Here is a 17948-nt window from a genome sequence, read left to right as displayed (position 1 = left end):
AAACTTTGATTTATATGAAATCCGGAAGGTTGCCCTAAAAATATTTCCTAAGAAAACTGCAAAAAACTGAACTGACAATACAATGGAAAGATAAATTTTATATCTTTATTTAAATAGGTGTAATAAATTATAATAAAAACGGATCATGATATGGCGTACTGATTTGGCGATTTTGTGGTCACTTTGGACACTTGGTCAGTGTTATTTGGCAACATTAAACAGCTCGCGCTACTCGCGCCGCGCCGCGTTCATGCGTTCACAAAATTGTTCTGCGCTTTTTGTCTTTGCCTTTTGCTTTTGCTATGAACTTTTGACGACGCTGTCGCGATAATAATTTTTCAGGTCTTTGATAGTTTATCATTAATTTTGTTGTTAGTTGTAAGTGTTTATAAAAATAGTGAGTGGTCTTTTCGGTTTTTTGTTCAAGTGCTAAAGGACAAGGAAAAGTGAGTAAAACATTTTTTAAACCCTTTAATTCTTATTAAATGGTCAGCGCGCCATGTTATAACGCCCGCCATTATTTGGTTTGTGTATTGTTTTTACTAAATATTTTGAATCTTTGATTATATATTTCATGTTTTAAAAGTATTTGTATAATATTGTTATATATAACAATATATATGTAATAGAAGTATCACTTAAAATATCACAAATTAGGTTAAAGCCAATTCGTAGGTTAGATGAAATTTGCGCGGTACTTCTCATATTTCATAAGCCTAAATATCTTTTTTCATTCTTTTAATCTAAAAAAAGAATGTTATTTAGCAATGCTTTAATTTACTAAACATTTAAAAACTACTATTACATCGTTTTCTATTCATTTGCCGGTAATAATCGAATTGGAATATGTTTACAAAAAATTAGGAAGTGAACGAAACGCGCAAGTTTTATGTTAGGTCTGACCTTGTCGCCGAAATAATTTACGTGAGATTCTTGTTTTGCTAAAAGTCATAGGTAAGTATTGATATATAGATATATTATTATGTTTATTATAGTTCAATAACAATATAATTTAATATCACTCATTATTATTATTGTTTGAAATTTAATATTAGTAGCAAGAAATAATTTGTAATCAGAACACTGTGATAACTTTGTAACCATAACTAAAGGATTTGGATATTTACCAATTAAATACGTTTTCAGCTATATTGTGATTATTCAGTAAATGTGTAGTGTAATATGTTAATAAGAAAAAGGTTGATTATGTCATTAAATAAAAAAGTATTTAGAGAACTCAAAGGTACAATTACAGCTTTAGATTACTGGCAGTTATTCCATTTTCAAAATTGTAATAATACCAAATCTCTATATAATTAGTGTATGGAGAATAATATAAATGAAAGCATACATACATTCATACTTTTAAAATGTTACATAAATAAACTAGGTGTGTTATATTGGTAACAGATAGATAATAAAGCCATAATGATAGGAAGTTCGGCCCTTGGCATATTAATCACTGATGCGTGAAAGCCTCATGCTTCATTGCTTTGTAATACAACACCAACCTAAATGGCTGTATGTACACTTATATACAATAATATACCTGTTTAACAAAGAAATATTGGGAGAATAACATTTATTACATAGTCCTTCTTACTTAATTTAATATAAATGTGAATGTGTGTGTGATGGATGTTAGTTAGAAGGTATCTCTGCATGGATCAGAAATTTGGCATAGATGTAGAACATAGTATGCAAGAACACATAGGATACTTAATAAGTTTTTTAATCCTGTGGACGGATTTACATCCAACTGCTAGTACTACAGTAATGCAAAGATTGTAAGTAACTGACAAACATGGAAAATACTAGTGATACATGCATTAAGCTATTTAATTATGCACCCTTCTATTTAAAAACATATCAACTACATTATGTGTGGAATAAATCACAGTTTTTAAAATTAAATCCTCCTTTGATAGAGATGGAGTTGAGATTATGACGAAGATAGTTTTCCGATTTTTTTTGTGTTTTGATTAAATCCTATTGTAAGCAACTCTGTTTTACCATACCTATATATGTATGTATACAATATTGTCAGTTTTGCATGTGATTTTGTAACACTTAACCTCATTTTAACCTCTTAGAATAACTTAGGTTAAGATGTCACAGAGATGCACATGAGTTGTATTTAAATAATTTTGCACCGTAAATCTAACCGTTATGAATGCAAATGTTTGGATGGATGTTTGTTTGAAGGTATCTCCGGAATGGCACAATGGTTTTATATTATATTTGGTACAGATGTAGAACATAGTCTAAAAGAACACATAGGTTACTTATTAACTTTTTTTTTAAATTCTACATGGACAGTCACAAGCAAAAGCTAATATTCTTATGTTTAAAGTGTGAAACTACATAATTTATACAGGATGGCTATTTGCATGAATACATTTAGCTCTTTTCACTACTTAACATAAATTACTAAATATTAACAAATAGTTAGTACTCAGTTATTCAAATATGCTCTAAGTGAGACCTAGATTTTTTTAACAAGTACAAGCTAGGGTTGTAAACGTAAGCGAAGGTTATTAAATTATCTTTTACGAAGTTAAGACTTTATAACTTAATTTAAAGTTTTAGGTCAAGTTAAATCTTGCCGTTTTCTTTGTGCTTTATAAAATGATTAATACAATATCTAGGTTTTATATTACAAAACAAATGCTTGTAACTGCTGATGCTACTTTTTTTTAAACAACGCGTATAGAGTTGCGGGCGACAGCTATATATCAAATTCTACTGTCATAATATTAGCTTAACCAATTTTTATGAAATTTTATATACATATTCAGTAGGTGTGCAAATTGTCTACTATCTATTTGTTAATTCCGCGCGAACGAAGTCGCTGCAACTGCTATTTGAATATTACTTTATTTACTTAATATCTGAATCCCTATCTCTTGTGCATGTAACCAGTGCTCTTAAAATATTCATTCGTCTCTAAAAACATCTTTAACTTTAACTTGTAAATGCGTTGTCTTGACATGCATACTTGGGGCCTATGGTAATGTGTTGTAGACTGAAATTAGCATAGGAAATATTTGTTTTCATATTGTGCAAGCTGGGAATATTAAAAAGCGTCTGTTTGTACAGACATATATACAATATATACAAACTAACGAAAAACATTGCATTTTGACTGGAAACTAAGAACATAACATGGCTTTGGAAGAGGAATTCAAAGTCTACTAGCTGTCGTCCGCGACTCCGTACGCGCGGAATTAAAACAAACTTAATTAGTAGCTTATGTGTTCTTCCATGTTACGTTGTACATTTGTGCTAAATTTTAGCGTAGATCCATGAAGCAGTTCTTAAGATACCTTCTAACAAACATCCATCCATCCATCTAAACATTCGCATTTATAATATTAGTAAGAAGTAAGATAGTTCTGTTTGGCACAATTACTAATTTTATAAGCATTATATCTAGAAAAGAAAGGTCAAATTAAAAGGTTAAAGATTAACTGTGTAACTCAGAATTCTTTAATGGTTATGTAAACAGTCTCTAAGTGTAGATTTCTCAAACTAATCAAACTCTGTGTCAGTTAGGAAATTAGCCGGTGTTGTAATCGCATATTGCATTCGTCTCGTATATCTTGCTGGCTAAGTGCCCGCATAACAATACGTAAGTCCGACAATCGAACCACGTGTCGGTCACTGTTGACCGTTTCCTGTGAATGCAAACAATAACTCACGCAGCATTATAATCAAGCTGTTTTGTGTCTATGACTTCATGAGGTTAAATTGCAAATTCCCCAAAACTCTATTGTTTTTTTACTAAAATAGACAATACTGGGTGCTTAAATATTTTATCAATTTTTTTTTTTTTATATAATAAAGTGGCAAACGAGCGAGCGGCCACCTGAAATCGCTGTCATAGTGAAGTGACCGTTGCCCATAGACATACATACGCTATTGCATATGCGTTGCCTACCTTTAATCGACGAAGGAGAGGATGCACAGAAAGAAAATATTTTCCCTTCCCATGCATCCTCTCATCCGGAAAGTTCACTTCCACTTCCCATGCATTCCTTATAAGAAAAAGGGTGGGAAGTGAAAGAGGACTAAATTAGGCCTCCGGGACGCACACTCATCAGACGAAACGCGGAATTGCTTCCACTTGACGCCTGTCTTCTGTGTGGTCGTGGTATTTCACCTGCTTAGGAGTCGAGCACTTGGCTTGCAATCTGCAGGTCCTGGGTTCGAATCCCGCCATGTACCAATGTGTCTTTCAATTACCGATTTACATAAGTACATTTATCCGACATTTATTCTTACTATGAAGGAAAACATCGTGATGCAACCTGCACATATCTGAGAAGAAATTCAAAAAATATGTGTGAAGTCAACCCGCACTTGGCCAGCGTGGTTGACTATGGCCTAGTCACCCTTAATTTAGGGTAGGCTCCGAGCCCCTCGGTGGGGACGTATACTAGCTGATGATGATATCTACATTGTTTGCTACGGTCATTTATAAAAGCGATTTTCGCAGTAAACAACGAAATAAAGAGTAGAAATTCGTTTTAAATGTATAGAAAAATAATAATAACTAAGATAGTTTAATAGGTCATGACCGTGAAAAGAGATAGCATAGCTTATTATAATTTAATTTTTTCTTGATATAATTTAAAAATAAACATTTGCAATCCTTATCATGCAATATAGCGCTCGCGCGTGTTTTTGTTTTGATTACATTTCGCGACATTTTGTTTGTTTTTATCTACTAATCTTATTGCGAAGATTAGTGGATACTTTACACTTTAAATTTGATAGATGGTATTATATGACATAATTTAAATAACCTAAATTCAATATAACGATTTCTGAGAAGCGTCAGCTGCTAAACATTTTTAAATAGGGTCTTCCTTGGATACTCCTAGTTTGATACTAATTAAAACAGTCATGGTTTCACGAAAGTACTAATTATATGGCTACTAGATGTATCTGCCGTTGGACCTATCGACCTGATTGTATAAATCGGTAGGTCGATTGGTCTAACGTCAAAGTAAATCTTGGACATCACTAACAGTCTAGTTTCATTGTTGTGTTATGAATGAAAGTTGCATTACAAGTGTGAATGTGTGAGAGTGATCATATCCTTACGAATCACAAGACATCTTTTAGTACAAATACAACACTGTTAGAGGTATGTAACTGCTTCTTTAAATGTAATTATCGAATTTAATATTTTCTATTTATTACATCTAAATATTTTTCTCGTATAAATAGTATTTGATATATAATACTTATTGTAATATTTGTAGCGACCGCCCGCGTCTCCTTCCGCGCCAAAAAAAACATATAAGTAGCCTATGTGTTCTTCCAGACTCTGTGTATCTTTGGCAAATTTTAGCTCGATCCGTTTCGCAGTTTTGAGATAACTTGTGACAAACATCCATCCATCTAAACATTTGCATTTATAATATTAGTGTAGAATTTTAACAGTGGTAGAGCCTGCTTTAACATCTTCGCACGAATCGGCCCGGCTCGCCCGGTGAAATACCACGGCCACAAAGAAGACAGGCGTGAAGTGGAAGTAATTCCGCGTTTCGTCTGATGAGTGTGCGTCCCGGAGGCCAAAATTAGTCCTCTTTCCCTTCCCACCCTTTTTCTTATAAGGAAAGGATGGGAAGTGGAAGTGGACTTTCCGGATGAGAGGATGCATGGAAAGGGAAAATATTTTCTTTCTGTGCATCCTCTCCTCCGTCGATTAAAGGTAGGCAACGCGTATGCAATTGCGTATGTCTATGGGCAACGGTCACTTCGCTATTTCAGCGATTTCAGGTGGCCGCTCGCTCGTTTACCACCTTATGATATAAAAAAAAGAATAACCGAATCCAATAATAGATCTCGAAGGATTTTTGGATTTTTTTATCTAAAATGGCCAATTTTAACTGATTTTGGGATTATAATAACAATCGAAAAGCCTGATGTATTATTTATTTTTGTCAATCTATTTTTGTTCATTCTCGTTAAAAAAACTTAAAAGAATTTTCGTATCTTGTATAATAGAATTTTTATTGTAGACAATACTTTCATACAAATTAAGGTAGTACATTAAAGTAATCTTATCTGTACCTCACAAAAACTAACCGGTTTCTTTCATAGACAAATCAAACGCTCGCCTCTTTGGCCTTCAACGTGATATCCAGTCTTATGTAATTTAAAATTACAAGAAAAAAACAAATTCTTATCTTTAAAATGTCCTTATGTATATAAATTTAGATAAAATAGACGTCATCTTATTGGTATTGGAATATTAAATTGTTAAGGCTCCTTAGTTTAAAAAAAAAACATCAAATTTATTTATACTAGCTGTCGTCCGCGACTCCGTTACCGCGTTATAAAAAAAACTTAATTAGTAGCTCATGTGTTCTTCCAGACTATGTTCTATAAGTATGTCAATTTTGCATCGAGACCTTCTAACATCAATCCATCCATCCATCCAAACATTCGCAATTATAATATTAGTAAGATTTATAGACAAATCAAGGATTTCCAATCTCTCAAAAAATCAAATTAAAAGCGTCAATAGCCTAATGGTTAGTGGTACGGATTTCCGAACACCAGGTCGGGGGTTCGAATCCCGCCATTCGACTATTGTCGTAAATCATATCCTAGCAAAAAATCTGCTAATATTTTTATATAAAAAAAAATCATCCAAATATAAAGGAAAGCATTGGAATGTTTTATTATCAATTTATTATCTCTCCAGGGATCACTTAAAGTTGACTATAAAAAAGTAGTTTTCTAGTGAGTAAAAAGAATGCGGCACTGTTATGACCCAGTTAAGACAGGTGCTAGAGTTAGTTAAGTTCGACCCACATTACTATGACTCCGATGGTATGTTTTTATGTCGTACTTACGTGGGTGACGTGATATACATATATGCACGCTAGTTGTCGCACGCGACACCCACCGCGAGGAATTAAATAAAAATTTAGTAGCCTATGTGTTCTTTCCAGATTATTTACTATTACAAATTAAAGCAAAAACCCTTAATCCGATATATAAACACGGCTAAACACTCACGTATATACGTCCGGTGGCGGCACCGACTAGTTTCGAGCCCATCGGGGGCCCTACATCAGGATGAGTGGTACTGGTATTAGTGAGCGGAGGGCCGCGTCCGCGAAATAATACCAGTACCACTCATCCTGATGAAGGGCCCCCGATGGGCTCGAAACTAGTCGGTGCCGCCACCGGACGTATATACGTGAGTGTTTAGCCGTGTTTATATATCAGTTTAGTATAACGTCTCACGAAAGTTTGAATAATTTAACCCTTAATCCGTTCTGGAAATACAATGTAAAAACATCCATCCATACATCTGAACCTTCGTGTTTATAATATTAGAAATTTTAATACAATTTTTTGGTTTTATTTTGTATGTACGATATGACTCACCAATGGGTTTGTATTACGATAAATTGATAAATTATCTCTTACTTGCTTGTTATCTCTGTTGTTCTTTTAGAGAATGAAAGGGATAACAATAAGTGATGCCTTTAGTTTTTATTACATAAAATTGTTGATTCTCAGTACAATAATATCGTCCAATTATATTGCTATTTACCACAAGTTATATTGTTCTATTTCAACGTAATAGTTAAATAGTACAGGAAGATTTAAATGCCATGACGTATATTCTACAGTTTTCCTGTAATATACCAACAAATTGAATCGTTAAGAACGACATAGATTTGCTGTCTAGACCCTTTTTAGATATAAATTTCTTTTACATTGAAAATTTTATAAATCTTAGTGAAAACTCTTCAAATTTGTATGAGGAAATGTTGTACCGTAACTTTCCCTAACAAGTACATCGACTTGAATGAAAAAAAATTATTTTAAGTATCACAGATCCCCCCTTGTATGTACATAACGTCCCTTTGCTATACTGGTCTGAACAACGCATGTGTGATTCATTTGCGGTCCAAAATAACACGGAAAAGCGATAGCGGCTTTTCTAGGTTAGATACCTAGCGGTAGCTAGTCGCAATAATAGTCAAGTGATCTTTAGTTGGTCAACTTTTTGGTCAAAATCTTATCTCTGACTGGTTACAAATGACGAAAGTGTCATTAAAAAATAATAATACTGTTATTAGTCAGTTGACTATTTGGTAATTAATATGCGTCGTTTTATATTTACAACGTACAAATCGTTTGTGCACTTCTAGCAATGTCCGATCGTTAAGAAATTTATTATTGAATAGCTGTCGAAGGCGATTACGTCTTTATTAGTAGCCTATGTATTCTTCCAGACTATATTCTACATCTGTGCCAAATTTCATCAAGATCCTTTGAGCAGTTCCGGAGATAATTTGAAACATCAATCCATCAATCTAAACATTTGTATTTATAATATTAGTAAGATAGCTAAAAAAATATTTTGAATTTTAACTGCGCCAGTTTTATAATGTTTACTGAGTAGACCCTTAGTAATATACTAAAGCTACACTTAATTAGATAAGCTTCATTCTTATTTGTACTAATCTATCCTCGCATATTGTATGAATTGAGCCAAGCGGCTATTCAACAACGAGTGGGCGAGGTCATTCACCCCGACCCGACCATAGAGCTAGGCGATGTTTAGACGCGCACATGACATGTGTGAACTGATGGAAGTGTTTATGTTGTACAAGATCTTTTGTTATTGATTTAAAAATAAAGTAATTATACCGCGGCTATCTTTTGTATCTTTTTTTGGATTGAATGGGAATTTTTTTTTATAGAGACGTATGTACATAGGTTGACAGTTAATATTTTTGCAATTGATTTGGGTGACTAAAACGATTTTATCATAAAACTTGTTACTACATTTTCTTTGCTATTAATTTTTTTTACGATATAAAATTCAGGAACTTATTTCATTTTGTGAACGCACTTTTAATGTATAATAGTATAAGTAATTGTGCTGAATGATTTGTACTTTTTTCTAAATTGTCCTAATTTAAATTAAAGACGACGGAGGAACTTCAATAAAATTATGGATTATTTTGTCTTTGCCAATAAAAAAAACTGCGAATTAATACATATTTTGGTATTAAAAACACTAAGACATGAAAACACATTATTCGATAGTTATGGAAGTCGTATGTCATGTCAACGCACTTCTAAAAATATCTAGCTCTATAAACACTAATGCCAAGATATACTTAGCGTAATATAATTGAGACTTGAGTTTTTTCCTTTCCGAATGTACAATTTTAGAGACGGAGTTTTAGAGATGAAAGTAATTGGCAATTAAAAAAAATCGTTTTAATAAAAAAAATGCCAGACATATAAAAAAAATGTTTTGCATATCTTTGCAATGATCATCTGCCTACTACATATTGTACGAAAAGGGGTGAGACAAAAAATAAAAATAATTTTTTTTTAATTTACGTGATATTACAGCCCTTTCAAAAGTTAACTATTACGTAAGACTATAGATAGTTAAAATGTGGTTTATTATTGCTATTTTGTTTGTCATCAGGTCATGAGTCAAATGGTGACACGACAAGGCCCTGTCGGGGAAGACATAGATAAGGTGAGGTTTCTTATCTCTTAGGGTTATTATGTCAAGATTAACTTACACACCGATATGTTATCACTTACAGCATAACTATGTTATTACTAATCATAAATACTTTGAAGTCATATACCTGTGGGAAACTGTGGTTTTATTTGCGTAAAAACCACTTTTTTTTTTGTAATATGACATTTCCTTCTTGCATCTTACAGCGGCAAACCGCAAGCCCGGTTAAAGAAATGAAGAAAAAAATGGCAGCTAACGCGGAAAAAGAAAAGATCGCATCCGAGAAGCATGTCGATAAACAAAAGGACAAACACGATGATAAAGCAGATAAAAAAGATAAGAAAGAAGCGGAGAAGCATGCGGACAAAGCCGAAAAGAAGGAAAAAATAGATAAAAGTCATGACAAGAAAGATAAAAGTTTGGATAAATCTGTAGACAAGAAAGACAAAAGTGCCGATAAATCCATTGATAAAAAAGAGAAATCAGATAAGTCTGAAAAGAAAGAAAAGACAACAGAGAAGAAAGATAAATCTTCTGATAAGAAAGATAAAAATATAGACAAGCAAGTTGATAAGTCAACGGAAAAGAAAGAGACCGCAGTAGAGAGAGCAGTTGAACAAATTGAGGAAGGCACAAGTGCGGAGAAGACTGCAAAGGTAACTACTTTTTTAAACTACTTTACTTGAATTTATATTTACTAGTAATTTTTAAAATCCATTTTTGTGTTAAGTGAACTCCAGAACAGCTGTATAAATCGCGCTGAAATTTTTCATATATGTAGAACATAGTCTGGAAGAACACGTAGGCTACAAATTGGAAGTTTTCTTTTCCGATTTTTTTCATATTTATCATAAACATAGCTTGTTTTCATAATAAATAATTTCAGCAGCCTAAAGACGAAGATAAACAAAAATCTGACACAATGAAACACAACGGTGAAGCGAGCCGTCAGAACGGTAAAGCCAGTAACGGTACAGCTAGTGAATCTGATGACGGTGAAGAAGAACTGGTGATTGTTGAGGCTGACAATGATGAGATGTTCCCTGAACTGGCATACGATGATACCTCTGATACGGAACCCACCGACACTGATTTACGCAGCGTCACGAGAAGGTCACAGGTATGACATATTACGTCACGATGACATGATTTGATGTGACATTTTGTGACGTGACGTGACTGACTATAATATATTACAATAATGTGTGTGTTTCATAGCTATTAGTTCATTGGAGTATATTAAAAATGCACTTAAACTCATGATAATATACAGGGTGTCCGGGAAAGACGTGTACCGTTTACCACAGACTTCTTAGTCCAAAATAAGACGAAAACTTATTTCTATCCTAAGTTGCTTCGTTTAGCCGCTAGAGGGATTTAAACTTAAATAGATTTATGTGTCATAAATTTTTCTTTATTGTAAAATAAACCTTTTTCATAAAAGCTACAGGAGGCTCGCAAACACGAATATCAGAACAATTTTTTTTTTGTTAGAGAGAAAATTTGTTTTCAATATTTTTTTACTCCAAATAAATTTTGATTTCGCCATTTTGATGCTCCTTTGTATACGTCATTTTCGGACATCCTGTACAATTGTATCTTGTTTGTGTTTGTTTCATATTGAGGATAAGGGTTCATTTAATGACATTTCAATGATTAATGTATCTTATTACAAGGGCAATAAGGTTCATATTACGTTATACACGGTGATTGGTACATTCATAGATTTGATTTAACAACATAATTATCAAAGGGTTTCAAAGGTTTTTTTATATACTAACTCGGTGTATGTGTGAAGGCAAAGGTGACGCGTACTCCGGAGACACCCCGCCCCGCCTCCGTCAAGCAGGCTGACAAGGAAACTGACGATGTAAGTCATACTGACAGACAAGACAACACAACTTATGCACGTAACTTAGGGGATAGGCAGACCAGAAAAACCTCTCGCGTAATATCTCCTTGACAGACAAAACTTATAAATACAATATTGCATGGTACAAATTAATGTAGCATTTTGTGATATACAATTTAACATATTACTTTCTTACTAATATTATAAATGCGAATGTTTAGATCAGTCTTTTCCAAAGTGGGCGATAACGCCCCCTTGTGGGCGCTGCAGGTCTCAAGTTGCGGGTTATAGTAAAACGTTTCCTTTACAATTCTCCGTTAATATACATATATAGGTCACAATAATTTATTAATTTAATTTGAAGTTATGGTGGTTTTTAAATATGTGAAAATGTGGGGGCGGTAAAAAAAAATTATTCTCAAAGTTGGCAGTAGACAATATAAGTTTGGGAACCACTGGTTTAGATGGATGGATATTTGTTAAAAGGTATCTCCGCAACGGCTCAACAGATCTTAATGAAATTTGTCATAGATGTAGAACATAGTCTGGAAGAACACATATTTACTATTTAAGTTTTTTCTTAAATACCGCGCGAACGGAGTCGCGGGCGTCAGCTAGTCTCAATAAACACACAATTGATGATGTACCCCTACTTTTCAATTTACAAACAAGGCTTGTGGTTTTTTATGTGTTATTTTTTTTCATAACCGTTTTTAATATATTTTATTTTTGCATGCATTGCCTGTTACTAACTTTTAATACACTTTGTCAAATAAAATCGCATCAAAATCTAATTTTTTTTTATATTTCAGTCCAAGGAGATGAAACTGCTCAAATTGAAAGAAGATATTTTGATCACGGACCGTCGTCTCCGCTCCGCCAACTCTCCCAAACCTTCAGACAAGAGATCTCTAGATAAAGACTCGCCAAAGAAGGAGATAAAGAAGAGTGAAGAAACTAAGTCGTTGGAAGAAAGTGGCTCAGAAGATAAACAGGAGAATATACACAAGTCCGAAGGAACCGTCACAGAAATGGTAATCGAAGTTGAAAATATTGAGGGTGAGTATTTTTATTATAAATCTTATCTTTTTGTCTAAAATCGAATTTCTTTTTTTTCTCTCTCCTCTAATCATGCTTAAAATGAGAGTAATAAAATTTCGAGACTTAAACTTAATTTCGTGGCTAAAATTCGTAAATAAGTAAAATCAAATTCAATTTATTTATAATAAAAAAAAATTGTTAAATTTATGTGAAGGGAAATGAGGGTATGTAAAGAATATTGTATTCACAATTAATCAGTGGTAGGGGGAGGGGTTGAATTAACTCAGTGTTACATCAGCCGCCGTCGAGTGCGGACGTGTGCATATAACAGCTTTTGCTCGTGACTTTATCCGCGCGAAATATATCTTTATCGCGTGAACTTAGCGGCTTAGCGAATCCAGAGTATGTTCTATATTAATGTCAAATTTCATCTCGGTTCGTTTATCCGTTCTTATGATACCTTCAAACATCCATCCATCTTATATTAATATTAAGATAATATTGGAGTTAGAATATGGTATAGCAGTGTGTAGAGAGGCATGTAGAGAGGCAGTGTGAGGGTATGTGTAGTGTGACGGGGGTGTTGCAGGGGTAGCGGGCGGTGCGGGGGGAGAGACGCGGCGCGACACGCGGTACTCGCGGTCCCGCGTCAAGGTCAGCCCGTACCGCAGGAGCGCGCGTCTGGCGGACAACACCGCCACCTCCATACTCGCCAACTACACCGGTCTGTACATGCATTATTAGTTAGAATCCTTTGCCCCCCCTAGAAACCCCTCACTAATCATTCTACAAGTTTCAGATTGATTAGTGAGGGGACATAAACGTCGACATTTTAGTAAGGCTAGTGTTGCGCCACACCGGCACAGTGTCGGATTTTCTTCCTAATAATACATACATAAGATTTCTATTGTTGACCAGACTGAAAGCTCTATGTAGGTGGCGCTAGAGTCAACAGTCAGATGTCACTATCTTATCAACGTCATTCTAGCGATTTACAAAAATATATTCCTTGTTTCAGTTTATGTTATGAGTAATTTATGAGCTATCCTTAAAAATGTCAATTATTTTTTATTTTTTCAGCAAGATTTGACGTAAGTCATTACTATGACTTACAGTCCACAGACTTTGTACTACTTTTGATTTTCCAATAGAAAATAATAAATTAATTTACTTGAAACTCATGATTGACAGTGATTTTTTAATATTAATCTTAGTTTTCAAATGTTTTTGCTAACAAATATTTGTTGCAGGCAACAATACGACGATGGAGATGGACATAACGGAATCATTCGCGGATGCGGAGGCTGCGGCGTGCGACACGAGCGCGCCCGAGGACAGCTACCTCGCCGCGCTGCGCACCATCCGCGCGCGCCGCTCATACCGCGACCTCAAGCCTCTCTCACTCACACACAGCTTCAACACCAGCCAACACTCGCTCGCCACCATCAATGGTCATTGTTTCATACTTTTATCATCATAAAAACATGGCTAAAATATTGCGGTGACCGCTGCACATAGGCGTCTGCAAGTAACTTTCATAAATAGAAAATGGGACACGCAAAAAGACGCTTTCTGTTCACGATGTTTTCTCATGAAAGGAGAAGGGGATATTAATTTTACCTCTAGCACATTTATCAATCGAAAGAATATGTTAGATCTTGTCAAGTGTCTTCTATGTGGTTATGATATTGCACCGGCCAATGTGCTATTTGTTACAATTCCAAGTTGATTTTGTGGAGATTTAGTCAGAATTATGCTGTGATTATTTAAGAAATTAAATAAAATATATGTCTATATTTCAGCTCGAGAGTCCAATGCTCGTCCGACTGGTACAGTGGTGGGTCGCAAGCGGCGGCCGGAGGCGGGCGAGGGTATGGGCGAGAGCGAAGGCGCGGCTGAGGCCGGCGGGGCTGTGGGCGCGGGCGCGGGCGAGGGCGCCAAGCGGCCGCGCCTACTGGAGCGCCTAACGCGCCCATTCCGCACCACTTCAACGCCGCTGCCCGCGCGCCGAGCTGCTGAGGTACACACTGCTTGTTCCAACACGCAAACACACTATTGTATACAACTTCATTTTTCTTCTGTTTACTTGGATATTGATAAAAGATGATAAAGAAAAACTTGGTATATATATTTCTCATTGACCTCTATAAATGGATAGGAGATAGCTTGAAAATTACGACTTTTGCTTCGCTCCGTTAACCTATAAACCGTTACCATCAGCACCAAAATGGCGGAAATCAAATAGCCAGCTCACTTATATGTTAATCTCTTTGTTATTAGATCGTGGGTATCAACACGGACCTGCCGCAGAGCGCGCCCGTTGCCGCAGACGATGCCTTCGACCCGGAGACCATCAAGCCCACGCCCACGGCCACGCTGGCCCACGCCCAGACAACGCCTCTCGTACTGCCCACGCCCACGATGACGTCAGAGCGTGACTCGAAGCGATGTGTCGTTATGTAAGAATGTTCAAAGGATACCTTTTGATTACTTCAATGTATTTGATAAATAGCTCTAAGTGTGAAAGAGACAAATAGATATAAGAGAGAGAAAGAGAAAGAATTATTTTCACAAGTTTGGTGAAATTTATATTTTGAAGATCAAAAAAAAACTCAAATCAAGTGGCATTTGAAGAAATCAAAAGGAGTTTGTGCTGTAATATAAGTCAAATAGAATATTAGTAATGTGAAACAATGTATGTCTAACATACTGTTGTCTTTCCGATAGTTTTCACTGCGGAAACATGTATAAAAACATTGACATACTTTTAATGTCATTGTTTTTTAAACTGGTTTAACAACATTTTTGAACAGTTTAGTGAAAATTCTCGATTAGAATTAGAAATAATTTTGAACATTAAAGTATTTGGTCATAGTATTTTGTACTGAATGAAATAACTAAAATTATGTCTGGGTTTTATATTGAAAAGACGTACAAAATTTATTTTCACTTGTATATAAAATAGTTTGTAAGTTTAGTTGTTAATCATGTTTGTATTAGTTGAAATAGTGGTTTTTTTACATAAAAAAATAGCCTTAAGACATTTTCATGCATTTTTACATTCGAGTAATTTTCATACAAAATATTATTAAGTACATTTCATATCAGAAAGACATATTTAAAGTGAAAAATAAAACATGTTTAATAAACTAAACATGCTTGTAACCAAAAGAAGGTAGGCAGAGATTAAATTATAAGAACAAAATTGAAATATGCCTTTCATCATCATCGCCAGCTCACTGTAAATCCCCACTAAGGGGTTCGGAGCCTACCCTAAGTTAGTTGACTAGATCATAGTCAACCCTGGTCCAGTGCGGGTTCACTTCACACATATCTTTGAATTTCTTCTCAGATATTTGTACCATCTCGATGTTTTTCTTCACCATAAGAATGTTGGTTGGACGTATGTAAATTTAAAAACACGTTGGTATATGGCGGAATTCGAACCTAGGAACTGTAGATAAGTCAACTACTTAACCCCTGAGCCACTGACGTACGGAAAAAGGGCAAATATTTATAATAATTGCCCTTATTTCGTTTTATAACATTTTAGGTATAAGTTTTGTTTTTGACTCGGGAATGTGCATTCTCACAAATGTAGTGTATTATTTAGTTATGTAATAAAACTTGGAATTTTAACACATAACGATACTAAGTATATAACAAAAAAAAAGTTTGGCTGTATTGTAAAATGTTTGTTAACTTTGATGGGTAAATTAAATAAATGTAGGTTGTATTTGTCAATTTTTTATTGTATTGTAAATGATAATTAGTTCAAAAATTCCTTTTTCGAAGACAATAGATTGTTATTTTGTTATAATTCCAAGTTTTTAATCTTTATTGCATATCTTCTTTATTTAATCTATGACATTCACTAACTTGTCTATGATTTGTCAAATGTTTTTTTTTTACACATTTAGTCGCCAGCCAGGATCATTTCATGAGAATACAATTGGACCACCGATTATTGCCATATTTTATGTCATACAAATTCTCCCACCCAAATAATACGGCTATAGTGTTAACACGTTCAATGCCACAGAAAAAATCGAAACTATATATGTTGACATTTGGATATGAACTGTATTGCTATCTCTGTCATTCTCATACAGAATGAAAGAGATAGCAAATGTTCTCATTGTAGATAATACGATAAGATCGTGGCATGGTATGTGTTTATTGCAAATTAAATTTACTTCATAAACATTGTATTTTTTTTTAAAGAAACCTCAGGATTTTTTTTCGGCTTAATTTTTTTTGTTTCTGTCTACATAATTCGAAATATTTATAATACGCGGGTGTTAATTTTAATTTGGTTATCTTTAACAAAATACGTTTCATAGAATTGTATGTAAAAAATTTCACTGCCTCGAATTGCAAATTAATATTGTTTTTTTTCATAGGTTAAGAGATAAATTAACATTGGCTTGGCTAGATTAAGAATGTCCATCTTTTTGTGGATGATAAGGGATTAAGATATGTGTTTTTGGCTTAAGATTCGACATTTTAAAGTTTTTATTACTTTTGATCCTGTAAAAATTGATTTTTAGGTTTGAAACATAATAATTTTTGTCATTTTACAAAAAAAAAATGTTAATTTTCCACTGGCATTTTTTTAGTTTAGTTAGTATTCGTGAAATAATAAATACTAGATAAAGAATTAACACGAAAAAAATACCATTTTTGAAAACAAAATTGCTCACAATTTATTTTTCGACTAAATTCCCTATTTTTCTTCCACTTTACATTACGTTAGAAAAAATCATATTTATGTTAAAAGAAATTATTTTTAGATTTATTAATAAAATCATTGTGAATAAAATTTTGTTTTATTTTCATACCTTTACCTTTTTATCATAATTTTTTATATCTTAAAAATAAAGCGTTCCCAGTAAGTGTAGCAAAAATTGTTATGCCCTTTTAAAATTAATTTCTATCATAAAACATTTTTAAACAAAAAAAAAATCATGAATTACTAGCTGAATCACCCGACTCCGTCCACCCATGTCGAATTTCAAAGAGAATCCAAGCAGCCGTTATGGAAACAGCTAAGAAACATCCATATATCAAATATTAGAAAATTGATAGAATTTTGGCCAATGAGGGTCCGCAAGTTTATTTAATTTGATGAAAAATACTTAATTTTATGACAGCGCCATCTAGCGGTTCCGAGACATCGAAATATTAGTGACTAAATTAAACTAATACAGGACATGTTACTTTGTATTTTTTACTAGCTGTCTCCCGCACGGAATTAAAAAAAACAATTATTGTTTTCCTCTAGACTATGTTTTATGTCTGTGCCAAATTTTATATAGTTTCGTTGACACGTTCCGAAGTTACTTTCAAACAAACATCCATCCCTCTAAACATTCGCATTTATAAACAAGAAGTAAGATTTAGATGACTTTAAAGAACTGCACTAAATGATGGAGTATTAAAAATATATTGTTCATTGTTCCATTATCAAGCAGATGTTTATTTGTTCCCGCGGCAGTTTATAACTTTTACGACTCTATTTATATGACT

General features: G+C 34.0%; 1 protein-coding gene across 3 annotated transcripts; it reads left to right on the top strand.

Annotated features, from left to right (window-relative positions):
- Positions 1-226: 226 nt before the first annotated feature.
- On the top strand, positions 227-14952 carry LOC106116380 (glutamic acid-rich protein). Of its 3 annotated transcripts, none has more exons than XM_013310195.1 (10): positions 227-446; positions 9485-9538; positions 9733-10182; positions 10416-10646; positions 11325-11396; positions 12191-12437; positions 13009-13143; positions 13670-13870; positions 14222-14439; positions 14700-14952. In XM_013310195.1, exons 2-10 carry the CDS (start codon positions 9488-9490, stop codon positions 14880-14882), a joined length of 1788 nt encoding a protein of 595 aa, XP_013165649.1. In that variant the 5' UTR covers positions 227-446; positions 9485-9487; the 3' UTR covers positions 14883-14952. The 3 variants fall into 3 exon arrangements, with proteins under 3 accessions (XP_013165649.1, XP_013165648.1, XP_013165650.1); XM_013310194.1 differs by having other exon boundaries at positions 10413-10646; XM_013310196.1 differs by lacking the exon at positions 11325-11396 and having other exon boundaries at positions 10413-10646.
- Positions 14953-17948: the final 2996 nt, after the last annotated feature.

The sequence above is a fragment of the Papilio xuthus genome, unplaced genomic scaffold (assembly GCF_000836235.2).
Source record: "Papilio xuthus unplaced genomic scaffold, Pxut_1.1 DF827756.1, whole genome shotgun sequence".
NCBI classification, from domain to species: Eukaryota; Metazoa; Arthropoda; class Insecta; order Lepidoptera; family Papilionidae; genus Papilio; species Papilio xuthus.
This window is presented reverse-complemented; position numbering and strand designations above follow the sequence as displayed.